Genomic DNA, 18,530 nt, shown 5'->3' on the forward strand with positions numbered 1-18,530 from the left:
GGATCTTCTACTGCAGTGGCGGTTCTTCTGGTGGAGTGGCACTTCTTCTGGTGGAGTGGCGGATCTTCTGATGGAGTGGCGGATCTTCTACTGGAGTGGCGGATCTTCTGGTGGAGTGGCACTTCTTCTGGTGGAGTGGCGGATCTTCTGGTGGGGTGGCGGTTCATCTAGTGTAGTGGCGGTTCTTCTAATGGAGTGGCGGATCTTCTGGTGGATTGGCGGATCTTCTACTGGAGTGGCGGTTCTTCTACTGGAGTGGCGGTTCTTCTAGTGGAGTGGCTGTTCTTCTAGTGGGGTGGCAGTCCTTTTAGTGGATTGGCGGATATTCTGGTGGAGTGGCGGTTCTTCTAGTGGAGTGACGGTTCATCTAGTGGAGTGGCGGTTCTTCTGGTGGAGTGGCGGTTCTTCTAGTGGAGTGGCAGTTCTTCTGGTGGAGTGGCATTTCTTCTAGTGGAGTGGCGGTTCTTCTAGTGGAGTGGCAGTCCTTCTGGTGGGGTGGCAGTCCTTCTAGTGGAGTGACGGTTCTTCTAGTGGAGTGGCGGATCTTCTGGTGGAGTGGCAGATCTTCTGGTGGAGTGGCGGATCTTCTACTGCAGTGGCGGTTCTTCTGGTGGAGTGGCACTTCTTCTGGTGGAGTGGCGGATCTTCTGATGGAGTGGCGGATCTTCTACTGGAGTGGCGGATCTTCTGGTGGAGTGGCACTTCTTCTGGTGGAGTGGCGGATCTTCTGGTGGGGTGGCGGTTCATCTAGTGTAGTGGCGGTTCTTCTAATGGAGTGGCGGATCTTCTGGTGGATTGGCGGATCTTCTACTGGAGTGGCGGTTCTTCTACTGGAGTGGCGGTTCTTCTAGTGGAGTGGCTGTTCTTCTAGTGGGGTGGCAGTCCTTTTAGTGGATTGGCGGATCTTCTACTGGAGTGGCGGTTCTTCTACTGGAGTGGCGGTTCTTCTAGTGGAGTGGCTGTTCTTCTAGTGGGGTGGCAGTCCTTTTAGTGGATTGGCGGATATTCTGGTGGAGTGGCGGTTCTTCTAGTGGAGTGACGGTTCATCTAGTGGAGTGGCGGTTCTTCTAGTGGAGTGGCGGATCTTCTGGTGGAGTGGCGGATCTTCTACTGGAGTGGCGGTTCTTCTAGTGGGGTGGCAGTCCTTCTAGTGGAGTGACGGTTCTTCTAGTGGAGTGGCGGATCTTCTGGTGGAATGGCGGATCTTCTGGTGGGGTGGCGGTTCTTCTAGTGGAGTGGCGGATCTTCTGGTGGAGTGGCGGATCTTCTAATGGAGAGGCAGTTCTTCTAGTGGAGTGGTGGATTGTCTAGTGGAGTGGCGGTTCATCTAGTGTAGTGGCGGTTCTTCTAATGGAGTGGCGGATCTTCTGGTGGAGTGGCGGATCTTCTACTGGAGTGGCAGTCCTTCTACTGGAGTGGCGGTCCTTCTAGTGGAGTGGCGGATCTTCTGGTGGGGTGGCGGTTCATCTAGTATAGTGGCGGTTCTTCTAGTGGAGTGGCGGATCTTCTGGTGGAATGGCGGATCTTCTACTGTAGTGGCGGTTCTTCTGGTGGAGTGGCACTTCTTCTGGTGGAGTGGCGGATCTTCTGATGGAGTGGCGGATCTTCTACTGGAGTGGCGGTTCTTCTAGTGGAGTGGCGGTTCTTCTGGTGGAGTGGCGGTTCTTCTGGTGGAGTGGCGGTTCTTCTAGTTGAGTGGCAGTCCTTCTACTGGAGTGGCAGTCCTTCTACTGGAGTGGCAGTCCTTCTACTGGAGTGGCAGTCCTTCTAGTGGAGTGGCAGTCCTTCTAGTGGAGTGGCGGATCTTCTGGTGGAGTGACGGTTCTTCTAGTGGAGTGGTGGATCTTCTGGTGGAGTGGCGGATCTTCTGGTGGAGTGGCGGATCTTCTACTGGAGTGGCGGTTCTTCTAGTGGGGTGGCAGTCCTTCTAGTGGAGTGACGGTTCTTCTAGTGGAGTGACGGTTCTTCTGGTGGAGTGGCGGATCTTCTGGTGGAGTGGCGGGTCTTCTGGTGGGGTGGCGGTTCATCTAGTGGAGTGGCGGATCTTCTATGGAGTGGCGGATCTTCTAGTGGAGTGGCAGATCGCCTAGTGGAGTGGCGATTCCTCTAGTGGAGTGACGGTTCATCTAGTAGAGTGGCGGTTCTTCTAGTGGAGTGGCGGTTCTTCTAGTGGAGTGGCAGTTCTTCTAGTGGGTTGGCGGTTCTTCTAGTGGAGTGGCGGTTCATCTAGTGGAGTGGCGGATCTTCTAGTGGAGTGGCGGTTCTTCTGGTGGAGTGTCGGATCTTCTAGTGGGGTGGCGGATCTTCTGGTGGATCTTCTGGTGGAGTGGCGGTTCATCTAGTGGGATAGCGGATCTTCTAGTGGAGTGGCGTTTCTTCTGGTGGAGTAGCGGATCTTCTAGTGTGGTGGCGGATCTTCTGGTGGAGTGGCGGATCTTCTAGTGGAGTGGCAAATCTTCTAGTGGGGTAGCGGATCTTCTAGTGGAGTGGCGGGTCTTCTGGTGGGGTGGCAGTTCTTCTGGAAGGAGGTTCTTCTAGTAGGGAGGCGGTTCTTCTGGTGGAGTGGCGGTTCTTTTGGTGGAGTTTCGGATCTTCTAGTGGAATGTCTGTTCATCTAGTGGAGTGGCGGAGCTTCTAGTGGAGTGGCGGATCTTCTAGTGGGGTGGTGGTTCATCTAGTGGAGTGGCGGATCTTCTAGTTGAGTGGCAGATCGCCTAGTGGACTGGCGATTCCTCTAGTGGAGGGACGCTTCATCTAGTGGAGTGGCGGTTCTTCTAGTAGAGTGGCGGTTCTTCTAGTGGAGTGGCGGTTCTTCTAGTGGGGTGGCAGTTCTTCTAGTGGAGTTGCGGTTCTTCTAGTGGGGTGGCGGTTTTTCTAGTGGAGTGGCGGTTCTTCTAGTGGAGTGGCGGATCTTCTGGTGGAGTGGCGGTTCTTCTGGTGGAGTGTCGGATCTTCTAGTGGGGTGGCGGATCTTCTAGTGGAGTGGCGGTTCTTCTAAGGTCGAGCACCTGGTAGTTGATCATGGATGCAATCACGACTTTGCCTAAAATCCTTGTACAGAGATACGATTTGGATATGGGAGTTCGGTTTTGTCGTTCAGATTAATACAGTACTCGTCTGGTGTGACACATCAATCACCAGAACTATAGTGCGCTGGACCCCTGAAGGGAAAAGAAAGAGAGGACGTCTGAAAACGATATGGCGTCGAACAGTGGAAATGGAGATGAAGGAGACAGGATACAGTTGGGGCACCATCGAGAGATTGGCAAGGGATAGACCGGCGTGGAGGAACTTCGTCTCTGCCCTAAATGTCACTAGGCATGACAGGAAATGATGATGATGATGACGTCTGGTGTGCGGTTGGTTGTTGGATCTATTTTCCTCAGATGATCTGTTATGTTACTTCCCATTCCAACCGGTTTCACGACTAGTGGATCAAATGCCGTGGTGTGTTTCGATCGGTCTCACACTCCAAAACAACATGCCTACATCCATTCCAGGTGACGGACAAATATGTCATCCGAATGGATTGTCTGTCAATTTTGTCTGATTTGGCTCAAGCAGAGAACGCCAGGGCCCGTGCTTACAAAACTTTTGGAGTCCAGACTCAATCGCTAATGACGTCACACGCGTACAATTTGTATGACGTTGTCATGACATTAGTGTCTCAGACTCTATTACAGACTCAATCTCTAATGACGTCACACGCATACAATTTGTATGACGTTGTCATGACATTAGTGTCTCAGACTCTATTACAGACTCAATCGCTAATGACGTCACACGCATACAATTTGTATGGCGTTGTCATGACATTAGTGTCTCAGACTCTATTAGATTCTCGAGTCTAGACTCTAAAGGTTTTATAAGCACCAGGCCTAAAACAAAATAGGTTGAAGAGTTCCACATCACCACGTACGACCTTGACATTAACCTTCGAGTCTGGGTCACGTGCTTGTGGCAGACCATTCTTCAAGCCGTCTTCGGACGTCTAATGCGAATGACTGAAGGAAGAATTGTTTTATTTAACAACATACTCAACACATTTTAATAACGGTTTTATCATTAAGAACCACACAGATAATAACCGAGGAAACTCGCTGTCACCACTTCATGGGCTACTCTTTTCGATTAGCAGCAAGGGATCTTTTATATGCACCATCCCACAGACAGGATAGTACATACCACGGCCTTTGTTACACCAGTTGTGGAGCACTAACTGGAACGAGAAATAGCCCAATGGAGCCACCGACGGGGATAGATCCTAAACCGGCCGCGCATCAGGCGAGCGCTTTATCATTTTAGGCTACGGACTGCCACTTGAGCCATACTAGCGATGTAGCGGTCCTTTCAGCTGGTCGTGTTTCGGGGTCTTTTTATTTGTTGGTGATTTCGAAGACAGAAAAAAAATCCTCGCTTGATGGCGTTGCCAAAATCGACCAATGAATTATGTTTTTATGACGATTAACATCCTGAGGCCAAGCAAAATGTCTCTCCCGATTAGCTGATGATATACCATCTACAAAATTTAAATATGACGGTAGACGTGCTTAGGACCTATATATCAGTTAATACTCCTCGAGGGGGTTGCAAAATATATATCCTGGGAAAGGGGTCCCGCTGTTATTTGTGCTACAGGCCCCGAAGATCCTTAAACCGGCTCTGGTTGCTTACAGATAATTTTGACAGTATGGGGTTATACCGTCTCATTATGTTCTAGCTTGACCTTCAACAGACCAATGCATTGTTTTGAGTAGTATATATGAGGTGATTCAAAAAGTCGCACTTGTATCGGAAAAAGTCGCACTTGTATCGGAGCTCATTTTAATCAGATTGGGAAAAACTATGCAAAGTAAAATATTGGTATTTTGCAAAAAAGCAGTTTATTATATTATTGTGTATTGAAAGAAAGAAAGAAATGTTTTATTTAACGACGCACTCAACACATTTTATTTACGGTTATATGGCGTCTGACATATGGTTAAGGACCAGACAGATATTGAGAGAGAAAACCCGCTGTCGCCACTAAAAGGGCTACTCTTTTCGATTAGCAGCAAGGGATCTTTTATATGCAACATCCCACAGACAGGGTAGTACATACCACGGCCTTTGATATACCAGTCGTGGTGCACTGGCTGGAACGAGAAATAGCCCAATGGGCCCACCGATGGTGATCGATCCCAGACCGACAGCGCATCGAGCGAGCGCTTTACCACTGAGCTACGTTCCGCCCTCCTTATTGTGTATTGATACATTGCTCACTTTTAAAATGGCGGGCGATACAAACACCTAATGTCAAAAATGCTATACCGATATATATACCAGAGGCTCGCATAATACAATTTTAATTCCTAATAAAAACTATATGATACTGACGATACCGAAAAACACTCTGGTAATAACCTCTCTCTCTCTCTCTCTCTCTCTCTCTCTCTCTCTCTCTCTCTCTCTCTCTCTCTCTCTATATATATATATATATATATATATATATATATATATATATATATATATATATACACACACACACACACACACACACACACACACACACACACACACACTATATGAGAACCTACTTAACAAATTATCGATGATGGTCGATTGTCGAACCATTTTCTTTTCACACACACCATTTTTGTAACCAAGAAAATACATTTTTTGCCACTAATTTTCAAAATAAAACATGTCCCCGAGTGTAACCCTACTAGTGTCAATTTAATATGGGACTGTCGATTTCTTCAAGAAAGTCCACAGCGATAACGCGGACAACTTCACCAACAAAAGTGCTTTAAAAGGAAATGTCGACAATGTAGGTACAGAAATAAATTCACTCTAAGAAATAAAGAAGTATATTTCATCCTGTGACAAAAGGCTGTCTGAAAAGACAAATGTGGGTCAGGTAACCATTGTGTTTTTGATATGTGCAACTGATTTCGAGTAGGATTTCAATGTTTTATATAGCATGTTTTTCACATCACGTTTTGTATCACACATCATAATTTTTAAAACTAAGACATACTATATTACATTGAAAATGGTACTATAAATACACTCGGGCTGCTGGTGCTCTCCTGCACTTGCCAGCGCGGGCAGGTCCCACCTTCCATCCACCCCAAACCCTTTCCTGTTCTGGACGAAGGAGCCGGCATAAGTCGACACCTGCGCCCATGACAGGCGTACGTTACAACAGCTTGCTCTGAATGTGCACGTTAAGTCCTTTGACCTGATCTGACCTGACTATAAATACACAATATAATAAACTGGTTTTGTACAAAATCTAACTGTTCTGCATTGCATACTTTCCTCGCTATTCATCTTCCAAACGTGGGATTCATTGTTTAATTCACCCGATATGTATAACAAAACACCCAATATGTCTTTCATTTTGTTGGAAAAAAGCTGTTTTCCAGCTGCAAATGAAACATAATAATTATATTTAGATGCACCAACCTGACACATTATTGAAATATTAATTCAAACCCATTATCTTATTAACACCAATTATCGCAAACTGTACCTTAAACGACGTATTCAGCTCGATAAAAATACAGCTGTCAGACAACAATAATAATTATTATTATTTTTCAATACTGCACGAAAATGTAAACTATGACGCATTATTTATATATAGGGCAAAACATTTCGAGTGGAAAAGTGCGATATTTTCTATAAAAGTGCGTCATTAATCGTTGATCTAAAGGCACGCATCCAGTCTAAACGCTCTCGAAACTAATGTGTTTCGATTTCTGTTTTAGCCGGACTGCACGCACACGCCACATACATTCTGTATGCGATGTAAAGTACCAACAGTACGGTTGTGAGGGTGGAATGAAGTGGGATATATTTACCTCTGAGCGTCATATTCTGTCCCAGACCACTGGCTATCCAGAGACCTTTAGATACCATTTATCTTACAACCAGTTGTTTTAAAATGTATCTAACGAGAAACATCGAGCTGAATACGTTTTTAAACAAAGAATTGTAAGAAAAAATGGTACCTAATGGACACAAATGTAGTAATCAATTTCTTGTATATTTACCATAGTTTGACACCCAATAGCCGATATATTGTTTAGTGTTCGTGTGTCGTTAAACATTCATTCATTCATCTTATTTCTTGTATATCCTTAAAACCTAGGTTTTAAACAAATGTAATCGTCTTTTTCAAATCAGTAAACCTGATTTACAGACTTGCGTATGTAGCTAACTTACATGTCACAATAAATGTGATCTAGTGGTGTCGTTAAACAAAACAGACTTAACTTGTTTACACGTCACAGACTACTTCCGCTGCACGGGCATGTTGTTAGCGTTTTAATATTACGTTTAAAAGACGATTGTATGTAACTTTTTACATTTGTTTCCTATCAAATTCCATGTATTAAATGTAAATGCAATTAACAGGGAAGCAATATAGTAAGTTAGAGTGCCAAAGAACATTTTACAATCCAAAATCAATTACTAGTGTGTTCTGCGTGTATCTCTGTATGTTCTGCTTGTATCTCTGTATGTTCTGCGTGTATCTCTGTGAAATCAAGGGGCGGGATTTAGCCCAGTCGGTTGAGTGCTCGCCTGAGGTGCTTGTATCGCAGGATCGAACCACCTCAGTGGATCCATTTCTCGTTCCAACCAGGACACCACAACTGGTCAAAGGCCGTGGTATCTGTTTTCATTTCTGTGGGGAAGTGCATATAAAAGATACCTTTCTGCATTAGGAAAAATGAAGCGGGTTTCTTCTTTGAGACTATATGTCAGAATTACCAAATGTTTGACATCCAATAGCCGATGATTAATTAATAAATGTGTTCCAGTGGTGTCGTTAAACAAAACAAACTTCTGTGAAATTATTTATCCATATTGATCATTATCATATAAGGGCCCGTGCTTATAAAACTTTTTAAGAGTCCAGACTCAATCTCTAATGACGTCAATCACATACAATTTGTATGACGTTGTCATGACATTAGTGTCTCAGACTCTATTAGTGTCTCGAATCGAATCTAAATATATAAGCACCAGGCAAGGTCCCAAATTGAAATCGTCAGCCTTTACGAGCTAATTTTTACAATAATACTCATCAGATTCCAACTTTTTACAATCACCGTAGGCAATATCGCTTGGGTGATTACACATTCTGGGCCAATTTTTTTACTAACGGTGGAATGGTTCGTATGTTTATCCAACATCAGTCCCGTAACACAGAACCGCAATGGAATCTGTTAATTTGGACGTTAAATTAACTTATAACTGTGTAAAAAGGAATGGCATGTTGAATGTGGAATCTTCAAACCTTGTATATACATGTAGTTATGCTATTTAAGTAGTGTCCTTTCTGTAAAATGTATTCAGTACCGTAACATTTTTTTTTTTTCGTTACGGTATTGACATATTATTACGGAACTGAAATAACGGTCACTATAAAGTTAAAAATATACATTATTGATTTTAATGTTCTACTATATTATACTAAATTAGACCAGAAACTTAATGTATGCCGTTTCACAAATTAATCAAACTTCTCAAAATTTGAAATACAGTGGGTCGAATTGTACGAAGCCTATTTTCTTAGAGACGTGTTTCAGCATTGTAAATGTATGTAGCCTAGTTACACGAGTGTAAGACATAAACAGGCTTTGTAAATGTATGTAGCCTAGTTACACGAGTGTAAGACATAAACAGGCTGTGTAAATGTATGTAGCCTAGTTACACGAGTGTAAGACATAAACAGGCTTTGTAAATGTATGTAGCCTAGTTACACGAGTGTAAGACATCAACAGGCTGTGTAAATGTAGGTAGTTACACGAGTGTAAGACATAAACAGGCTTTGTAAATGCATGTAGCCTAGTTACACGAGTGTAAGACATAAACAGGCTTTGTAAGTGTATGTAGTTACACGAGTGTAAGACATAAACAGGCTTTGTAAATGTATGTAGCCTAGTTACACGAGTGTAAGACATAAACAGGCTTTGTAAATGTATGTAGTTACACGAGTGTAAGACATAAACAGGCTTTGTAAATGTATGTAGTTACACGAGTGTAAGACATAAACAGGCTTTGTAAATGTCTGTAGTTACACGAGTGTAAGACATAAACAGGCTTTGTAAATGTATGTGGTTACACGAGTGTAAGACATAAACAGGCTTTGTAAATGTATGTAGTTACACGAGTGTAAGACATAAACAGGCTTTGTAAATGTAGGTAGCCTAGTTACACGAGTGTAAGACATAAACAGGCTTTGTAAATGTAGGTAGCCTAGTTACACGAGTGTAAGACATAAACAGGCTTTGTAAATGTAGGTAGTTACACGAGTGTAAGACATAAACAGGCTTTGTAAATGCATGTAGCCTAGTTACACGAGTGTAAGACATAAACAGGCTTTGTAAGTGTATGTAGTTACACGAGTGTAAGACATAAACAGGCTTTGTAAATGTATGTAGCCTAGTTACACGAGTGTAAGACATAAACAGGCTTTGTAAATGTATGTAGTTACACGAGTGTAAGACATAAACAGGCTTTGTAAATGTATGTAGTTACACGAGTGTAAGACATAAACAGGCTTTGTAAATGTATGTAGCCTAGTTACACGAGAGTAAGACATAAACAGGCTTTGTAAATGTATGTAGTTACACGAGTGTAAGACATAAACAGGTTTTGTAAATGTATGTAGTTTCACGAGTGTAAGACATAAACAGGCTTTGTAAATGTATGTAGCCTAGTTACACGAGTGTAAGACATAAACAGGCTTTGTAAATGTATGTAGTTACACGAGTGTAAGACATAAACAGGCTTTGTAAATGTATGTAGTTACACGAGTGTAAGACATAAACAGGCTTTGTAAATGTATGTAGCCTAGTTACACGAGAGTAAGACATAAACAGGCTTTGTAAATGTATGTAGTTACACGAGTGTAAGACATAAACAGGTTTTGTAAATGTATGTAGTTTCACGAGTGTAAGACATAAACAGGCTTTGTAAATGTATGTAGCCTAGTTACACGAGTGTAAGACATAAACAGGCTTTGTAAATGTATGTAGTTACACGAGTGTAAGACATAAACAGGCTTTGTAAATGTATGTAGTTACACGAGTGTAAGACATAAACAGGCTTTGTAAATGTCTGTAGTTACACGAGTGTAAGACATAAACAGGCTTTGTAAATGTATGTGGTTACACGAGTGTAAGACATAAACAGGCTTTGTAAATGTATGTAGTTACACGAGTGTAAGACATAAACAGGCAGGTAGCCTAGTTGTGTAAGACATAAACAGGCTTTGTAAATGTAGGTAGCCTAGTTACACGAGTGTAAGACATAAACAGCCTTTGTAAATGTATGTAGTTCCATGAGTGTGAGACATAAACAGGCTTTGTAAATGTAGGTAGTTCCACGAGTGTAAGACATAAACAGGCTGTGTAAATGTAGGTAGTTACACGAGTGTAAGACATAAACAGGCTTTGTAAATGTATGTAGTTACACACGTGTAAGACATAAACAGGCTTTGTAAATGTATGTAGTTCCACGAGTGTAAGACATAAACAGGCTGTGTAAATGTATGTACTTACACGAGTGTAAGACATAAACAGGCTGTGTAAATGTAGGTAGTTACACGAGTGTAAGACATAAACAGGCTGTGTAAATGTACGTAGTTACACGAGTGTAAGACATAAACAGGCTTTGTAAATGTAGGTAGTTACACGAGTGTAAGACATAAACAGGCTGTGTAAATGTCGGTAGTTACACGAGTGTAAGACATAAACAGGCTGTGTAAATGTCGGTAGTTACACGAGTGTACGACATAAACAGGCTGTGTAAATGTAGGTAGTTACACGAGTGTACGACATAAACAGGCTGTGTAAATGTCGGTAGTTACACGAGTGTAAGACATAAACAGGCTTTGTAAATGTCGGTAGTTACACGAGTGTAAGACATAAACAGGCTTTGTAAATGTAGGTAGTTACACGAGTGTAAGACATAAACAGGCTGTGTAAATGTATGTAGTTACACGAGTGTAAGACATAAACAGGCTGTGTAAATGTATGTAGTTACACGAGTGTAAGACATAAACAGGCTGTGTAAATGTATGTAGTTCCACGACTGTAAGACATAAACAGGCTGTGTAAATGTATGTACTTCCACGAGTGTAAGACATAAACAGGTTGTGTAAATGTAGGTAGTTACACGAGTGTAAGACATAAACAGGCTGTGTAAATGTAGATAGTTACACGAGTGTGAGACATAAACAGGCTTTGTAAATGTAGGTAGTTCCACGAGTGTATGACATAAATAGGCTTTGTAAATGTAGGTAGTCCCACGAGTGTAAGACATAAACAGGCTTTGTAAATGTCTGTAGTTCCACGAGTGTAAGACATAAACAGGCTTTGTAAATGTCTGTAGTTCCACGAGTGTAAGACATAAACAGGCTGTGTAAATGTCTGTAGTTACACGAGTGTAAGACATAAACAGGCTTTGTAAATGTAGGTAGTTACACGAGTGTAAGACATAAACAGGCTTTGTAAATGTATGTAGCCTAGTTACACGAGTGTAAGACATAAACAGGCTTTGTAAATGTCTGTAGCCTAGTTACACGAGTGTAAGACATAAACAGGCTTTGTAAATGTATGTAGCCTAGTTACACGAGTGTAAGACATAAACAGGCTTTGTAAATGTAGGTAGTTACACGAGTGTAAGATATAAACAGGCTTTGTAAATGTATGTAGCCTAGTTACACGAGTGTAAGACATAAACAGGCTTTGTAAATGTAGGTAGTTACACGAGTGTAAGACATAAACAGGCTTTGTAAATGTATGTCGCCTAGTTACACGAGTGTAAGACATAAACAGGCTTTGTAAATGTATGTAGTTACACGAGTGTAAGACATAAACAGGCTTTGTAAATGTATGTAGCCTAGTTACACGAGTGTAAGACATAAACAGGCTTTGTAAATTCGGCCCAATATGTTTGTGAAATGATGTGACTGTCCGCGTTTTCGTCCTTCAAGTTATTCACCGCATTTGTGAGGTTTTTTGATTGGGAAATAGGTTTTTTATTGTAAATATTGTAAAGCGGGTTTTTGGTATATTTACACTCAAGAAACTAACGTCAGTAAAGCAATACCTATTGTTCGAAACACACCTGTTAATTATGATTGCAGCTTCATAAACTCTAAAATCTGTTCTGTCCCGCATTTGTGAGGTTTTTTGATTGAGAAATGGGGTTTTTTATTGTAAATATTGTAAAGCGGGTTTTTGGTATATTTACACTCAAAAAACTTTTTCCCAAAGAAAAAACGTCACTAAAGCAATACCTATTGTTCGAAACACGCGTATTAATTTTGATTGGAGCTTCATAAACTCTAAAATCTGTTCTGTCCCGCTTTTGTGAGGTTTTTTGATTGGGAAATAGGGTTTTTTATTGTAAATATTGTAAAGCGGGTTTTTGGTATATTTACACTCAAAAAACTTTTTCCCAAAGAAAATACGTCAGTAAAGCAATACCTATTGTTCGAAACACACATGTTAATTGTGATTGGAGCTTCATAAACTCTAAAATCTGTTCTGTCCCGCTTTTGTGAGGTTTTTTGATTGGGAAATGTTTTTTTTTTATTATTGTAAATATTGTAAAGCGGGTTTTTGGTATATTTACACTCAAAAAACTTTTTCCCAAAGAAAAAACGTCACTAAAGCAATACCTATTGTTTGAAACACACGTGTTAATTGTGATTGGAGCTTCATAAACTCTAAAATCTGTTCTGTCCCGCTTTTGTGAGGTTTTTTGATTGGGAAATGGTTTTTTTTATTGTAAATATTGTAAAGCGGGTTTTTGGTATATTTACACTCAAAAAACTTTTTCCCAAAGAAAAAACGTCAGTAAAGCAATACCTATTGTTCGGAACACACATGTTAATTGTGATTGGAGCTTCATAAACTCTAAAATCTGTTCTGTCCCGCTTTTGTGAGGTTTTTTGATTGGGAAATGGGGTTTTTTATTGTAAATATTGTAAAGCGGGTTTTTGGTATATTTACACTCAAAAAACTTTTTCCCAAAGAAAAAACGTCACTAAAGCAATACCTATTGTTCGAAACACGCGTATTAATTTTGATTGGAGCTTCATAAACTCTAAAATCTGTTCTGTCCCGCTTTTGTGAGGTTTTTTGATTGGGAAATAGGGTTTTTTATTGTAAATATTGTAAAGCGGGTTTTTGGTATATTTACACTCAAAAAACTTTTTCCCAAAGAAAATACGTCAGTAAAGCAATACCTATTGTTCGAAACACACATGTTAATTGTGATTGGAGCTTCATAAACTCTAAAATCTGTTCTGTCCCGCTTTTGTGAGGTTTTTTGATTGGGAAATGTTTTTTTTTTATTATTGTAAATATTGTAAAGCGGGTTTTTGGTATATTTACACTCAAAAAACTTTTTCCCAAAGAAAAAACGTCACTAAAGCAATACCTATTGTTTGAAACACACGTGTTAATTGTGATTGGAGCTTCATAAACTCTAAAATCTGTTCTGTCCCGCTTTTGTGAGGTTTTTTGATTGGGAAATGGGTTTTTTTATTGTAAATATTGTAAAGCGGGTTTTTGGTATATTTACACTCAAAAAACTTTTTCCCAAAGAAAAAACGTCAGTAAAGCAATACCTATTGTTCGGAACACACATGTTAATTGTGATTGGAGCTTCATAAACTCTAAAATCTGTTCTGTCCCGCTTTTGTGAGGTTTTTTGATTGGGAAATGGGGGTTTTTATTGTAAATATTGTAAAGCGGGTTTTTGGTATATTTACACTCAAAAAAACGTCACTAAAGCAATAGCTATTGTTCGAAACACACCTGTTCATTATTTCGTATAGTACAATCACGAAAGCTGCTCATCCAATACGTGTCTTGAGTGTATTTTGGGGGTATCTTGGGGTTAAATAGGGATCGTAGTCATAACGGCCCCAGTACTAAACGGCCTTAACAATAATTGGTCAAAACGGCCCTAAAAAAGTCAAAACGGCCAAAGTGAAAAAGTCAAAACGGCCAAAGTGAAAAAGTCAAAACGGCCTTTAACAAAAGTCAAAACGGCCCTTGAAAAAAAGTCAAGACGGCCTTAGATATAATACTTTAAAAAATTTATTTCATCTACACAAGTGTCGAGAAAGATAACTGTGCAAAGACAGTTTTTATAGTTTGGTCTCCCTACACGGATATTATCTGCGTCTTATTTATGTTTGAATAAACAAAGAGTTTAAAATCTACATATGTGGTTAGTGTACTAGTACATCTGTGTTAATATGTAGATTTTAAGTACAGGTAAGTTTTGGAGAAACATGAATAGTTATTATTATAACCATTTCAAACACATCGCCCGAGCCATTATACAAGAGATTGCACCATGCAAAGGGCGACCTACCCCAACCCTACCTCAAAGCCCAAACCCCAAAAATGAGAGGGAACGCTAACAAATACATTTACGATGAAAACTATTTATTACAAACTATGGTTGCATTAAACCAGTATTTTATTGATATTTAAGGAAGAGCTCTCTTTCAAGATTAACTCACAGCGATTTTTTTTTTTTTTTTTTTTTTTTTACCCAGGGCAGAGGAAAAGTTACTCATGTTGATTTGACAATTAACAAAACCTCCCGAGCCTTAAAACACTCCGAATACCTAACCGATTACCTAATAAAAACACGAATGGTATCATTAAAAATGTTTGTAAAGCAGATTTTATACAAACTGGATACACTCACTGTAGAAGTTAAAAGGCTAATTGCGGTTACCTGCCGACGGTATCAAAGATCGGTCTATCGGTCTTTTCAAATACAAGGTCAATTGGTGGTCTTAATTATATTAGTAAATTATTGTGGCCCCCAGGTGAGCAGCGCCACTAGGAACTCGTTCAGACGATACGCACTCACCCGGAAAGCCTAGATGGTCCACTCCCTCCCCCCCCCCCCCCCCTTCCCTTTCTGTGATTTAATTATTAAAATAATGAATTACAGGGCGGGCACGCACGACACCCCGACGGGTAGCGCCACATGGAACTCGTCCGGGGGGGGGGGGGGGGGGGGGCACGGCCGGGTCGGTCTATCAGTGTTGTTAAATAAAATGTTAATTGGTGGTCTTAATTACAATAGTAAATTGCGTTGTGTAGGCTAATAAATTGTTACAGGTGATTCCGTTGTTTTGGTTGTTTTTATACATATTTTTGAACTGCCTGTGATATAGGCTATATTGATTACTAATTATTACTAATGGGAATTAATTTAACGTGATAGTACCTATTGGCCGTTTTGACCATTTCTTTTGGCCGTTTTGACTTTTTTCTTTGGCCGTTTTGACTTTTTTCTTTGGCCGTTTTGACTTACATGTTCAAGGCCGTTTCATCATGGGGCCGTTTTGACCGCATACCGTAAATAGTCGGACCCTAAAATCAGTCCTGTTATCGGGTTTTTTGGCATATTCCGGGTGACCCGAATGATGCGCGTATATATATTGGTGCGCACACTATTATTGGTCAAAATTGCAAAGATATATAAAGCAATGTCTGCGTCCACGAAAAGTTGGTGATTTTAAATCATCTGTTTTAAATTGATGCATCTGAAAACTTTTGTCAAGTAAATTTTGATTAAGAAATTGTAATGGAACGGCAAAGTTTAAAAATGTAAGTTAATTAATGATTTATAACTTTGTTGAAATTGTGGAACCAAAACTAAGCATCCTCATCGCCGCTTCGGCCCACTTCCAGTCCCCGGCCCCGGCAAGACTTGGAACGTTCCACTATTCAGTTCATTCAGGCTTAGGCAGTCCCAGATTTAAACCTTGTAGGGCTCGGGACACTTCAGGTTCGGGTGCCCCTCATCATAGAAATTAAATTACATGACAAATATTGAAATAATAAAATGAACCAATTTTATAACTATTAGTATTACTATTGACTATTGTCCGAACCAAATTGTTAACAACTACAAAAAATTACTCTCCTACTTTTAATTGCCGTTAGATTTCCTCCAAACTTTGTCCAGACACAAATCGCAAAAAAACGACTACAAATATACAGATTCCACACACGAGACTGCAACGATGTCGCCGATATTGTCTTTGCTGAGATTGCATAGGGAAAAATACATGCAGTTTTCTGCCATCTGCCATGTTGCTTGTTTATGGAATACTCTTCAAGAGGGGTGAAAGCCTCCAAAGTATGTGACACAATTAATATGAAATCGATGATCTCTAGTGGTATCATTAAAGAATGCCAGACAACTCGGCCCGGAGGACAACTCGGCCCATGTCGCGACAGCTCGGCCCAGAGTTCTGAGACAACTCGGCACATGGACAATCTTGTCTATTGTTGAACAATATTGTTGAGCAAGTGTTGTTTTTTAAATTAAAGTATTCTCACAGAAATAAAAGAATGTGTTTTTTGTTAAATTGATAAATTGTTGATCCATTTATCTTTGAAGATAGTTTCCGTTGTTCGAATAATTTGTTTTTGTTCTACAGTCGGTGACCTAAACATTGGAGATGATCCCAGAAAAAACATGCAAAAGTTATTTATCGTTGTAACAACACTCGCGGATATAGCCTCCTGACTTCCTGCTTTTAAGAAGTAATTCCAATTGGTGAGCATGATGACATTTTCAGCAAATAATGTGTATAACCGTCCGAATTATTGGACTTATTATCGCCCTCCCGTTCCTTCCTTCAGAGTGGTGGAAGCAGCCTTCGACGGTCTTAGAAGAGGAACACAAGTTCAAGGACTGGTGACCCCATGGACTATGTGGACCGCACCTGGATGAGGAGCAGCGTGTGGTCTGTGAACGCCTGGTCAGTCTTCAACCAGAGTGTGAGGACCAACAACGATGTGGAGGGCTGGCATCATCGACTGAACCACCGTGCCCTTGGAACAGCCCCTCCCTTCTACAAGTTGGTTCCCATGCTCCACACTGAAGCCAGGCTGGTTCCTCTGACATGCCGGTTCGTCTCAGAGAGGAAGATGCGACGGCGACAGAGGAAGGCTTTCAGGAATCTGTGGAAAGCTGTACGCCCCTGTTGTACACTGACTTTTATCTTTTGTTGGACGTTTTATTTCTATGTTCTTTTGGTGATTGGTGTTTTATTTCTTTATTATAACTATTTATGTATTGTGTTCTGTTGGGGGGTTTTGCGTACATATGCGGGTATGTATTTAATGTAATAAATGTGGGAATTTGGCAAATGATGTCTTTTGCGTTATTTCTATAGTACTATACTTCTAGAAACCCATCCACAGTTGTCATTCTTAATGGTATCTATCAGTATATGCATTATTATTACTATAGTACAATACTTCGACACTACGACATGGCCAACTATCATACTTAACACGCATATAATGTGTCACAGCATGCCCCATCTATCAGTCTAATAACTCGGCCACGGGGCCGAGTTGTCCCCCGGTCCGAGTTGTCTGGTCTACTCATTAAAATAATAATAATAATAATAATAAAAATAAATAATAATATGACGTCATCACATTTGTTTTTATATCATAACATGTTATGACGTTGTTAGATTAAGTCCTATCCTTTCACCCCTCTTGAAGAATATTCCATAAAAAGTCAAAATGGCAGCTGATACAAAATTACATGCTTTTTTCCCTATGCGCTCTCAGCGAAGTCGATATAGATGACATGGTTAGCATCTGGGATGTGGAATCTGTGTCATTGTAATGGTTTTTTCAAGATTTGTGTCTGGACAAACTTTGGAGGAAATCTAACGGCAATTAAAGGTAGGAGAGTAATTTTTCGTAGTTGTTAACAATTTGGTTCGGACTATAGTTATTAGTATTACTATTAGTATTAGACCCTACATTTTTTTTATAAAAGAAGTCCTTAGTCTTGGGGGCCCCTCAGGCAGGGGGGCCCGGGTCAATTGCCCCCTTATTAATCCGGCACTGAGCTTAGGTTTAGGGTTAAGGTTAATGATAGTATTAGCATGCATGTTGGAATGTTCGGAAGTCTTTCCTGTCACCCCTTTAAAGTTTAAATTGAAATTCGGAGTGTATTTGCAAACCGAAGTGTATATTATGATCCACTGAAGCTAACATCCATAAACATGACATCAAACACATTTCATTAAAATGACAGGTTAAATCGGGGTTCTAATTATGCGATTACTCACACCGACTTGCCACATGCGATTTGTCAGCCTTACACAAATCGAAATGTATAAAATTAAAGTCGTTTCAATTTGGGTGTTATCACAGTGACAGTACGATTCAATTCCATATGTGTGACAAGTTGGTGCGACTAATCGCATAATGAGAACGCCCCGTTATCACGTATTGGTCACTTGGGCTGTAGTTACTATACTAAGTATGTGCATGTGGTCAGTTCTGTGGTGAATTTACAACAGTTGAACTGCTTTACCAACACATGAATAGATGGTTTGCTTGAAATATTATGGACAGCATATTAAAGGGACATTCCTGAGTTTGCTGCAATTTTTAAGATGTTATCGACTAACAGAGACTTTGTAACGACTGTAATTACATATCAAATAT

The 18,530-nt window shown here is 40.5% G+C and overlaps 1 protein-coding gene across 2 annotated transcripts in view; it reads left to right on the forward strand.

Moving 5' to 3' along the window:
* The first annotated feature begins 15,521 nt into the window (after positions 1-15,521).
* LOC121382205 (CWF19-like protein 1) overlaps positions 15,522-18,530 on the forward strand; it is a 41,764-nt gene continuing 38,755 nt past the window's right edge. Inside the window, exon 1 of one of the 2 annotated variants that reach the window (XM_041511729.1) lies at positions 15,522-15,650. In XM_041511729.1, the coding sequence (XP_041367663.1) occupies positions 15,628-15,650 (23 nt within the window). In that variant the 5' untranslated portion in view covers positions 15,522-15,627. The remainder of the gene's footprint in view (positions 15,651-18,530) is intronic. The other variant, XM_041511730.1, reaches the window with a different exon arrangement.

Source organism: Gigantopelta aegis, chromosome 9 (genome assembly GCF_016097555.1).
Source record: "Gigantopelta aegis isolate Gae_Host chromosome 9, Gae_host_genome, whole genome shotgun sequence".
Taxonomy (NCBI): Eukaryota; Metazoa; Mollusca; class Gastropoda; order Neomphalida; family Peltospiridae; genus Gigantopelta; species Gigantopelta aegis.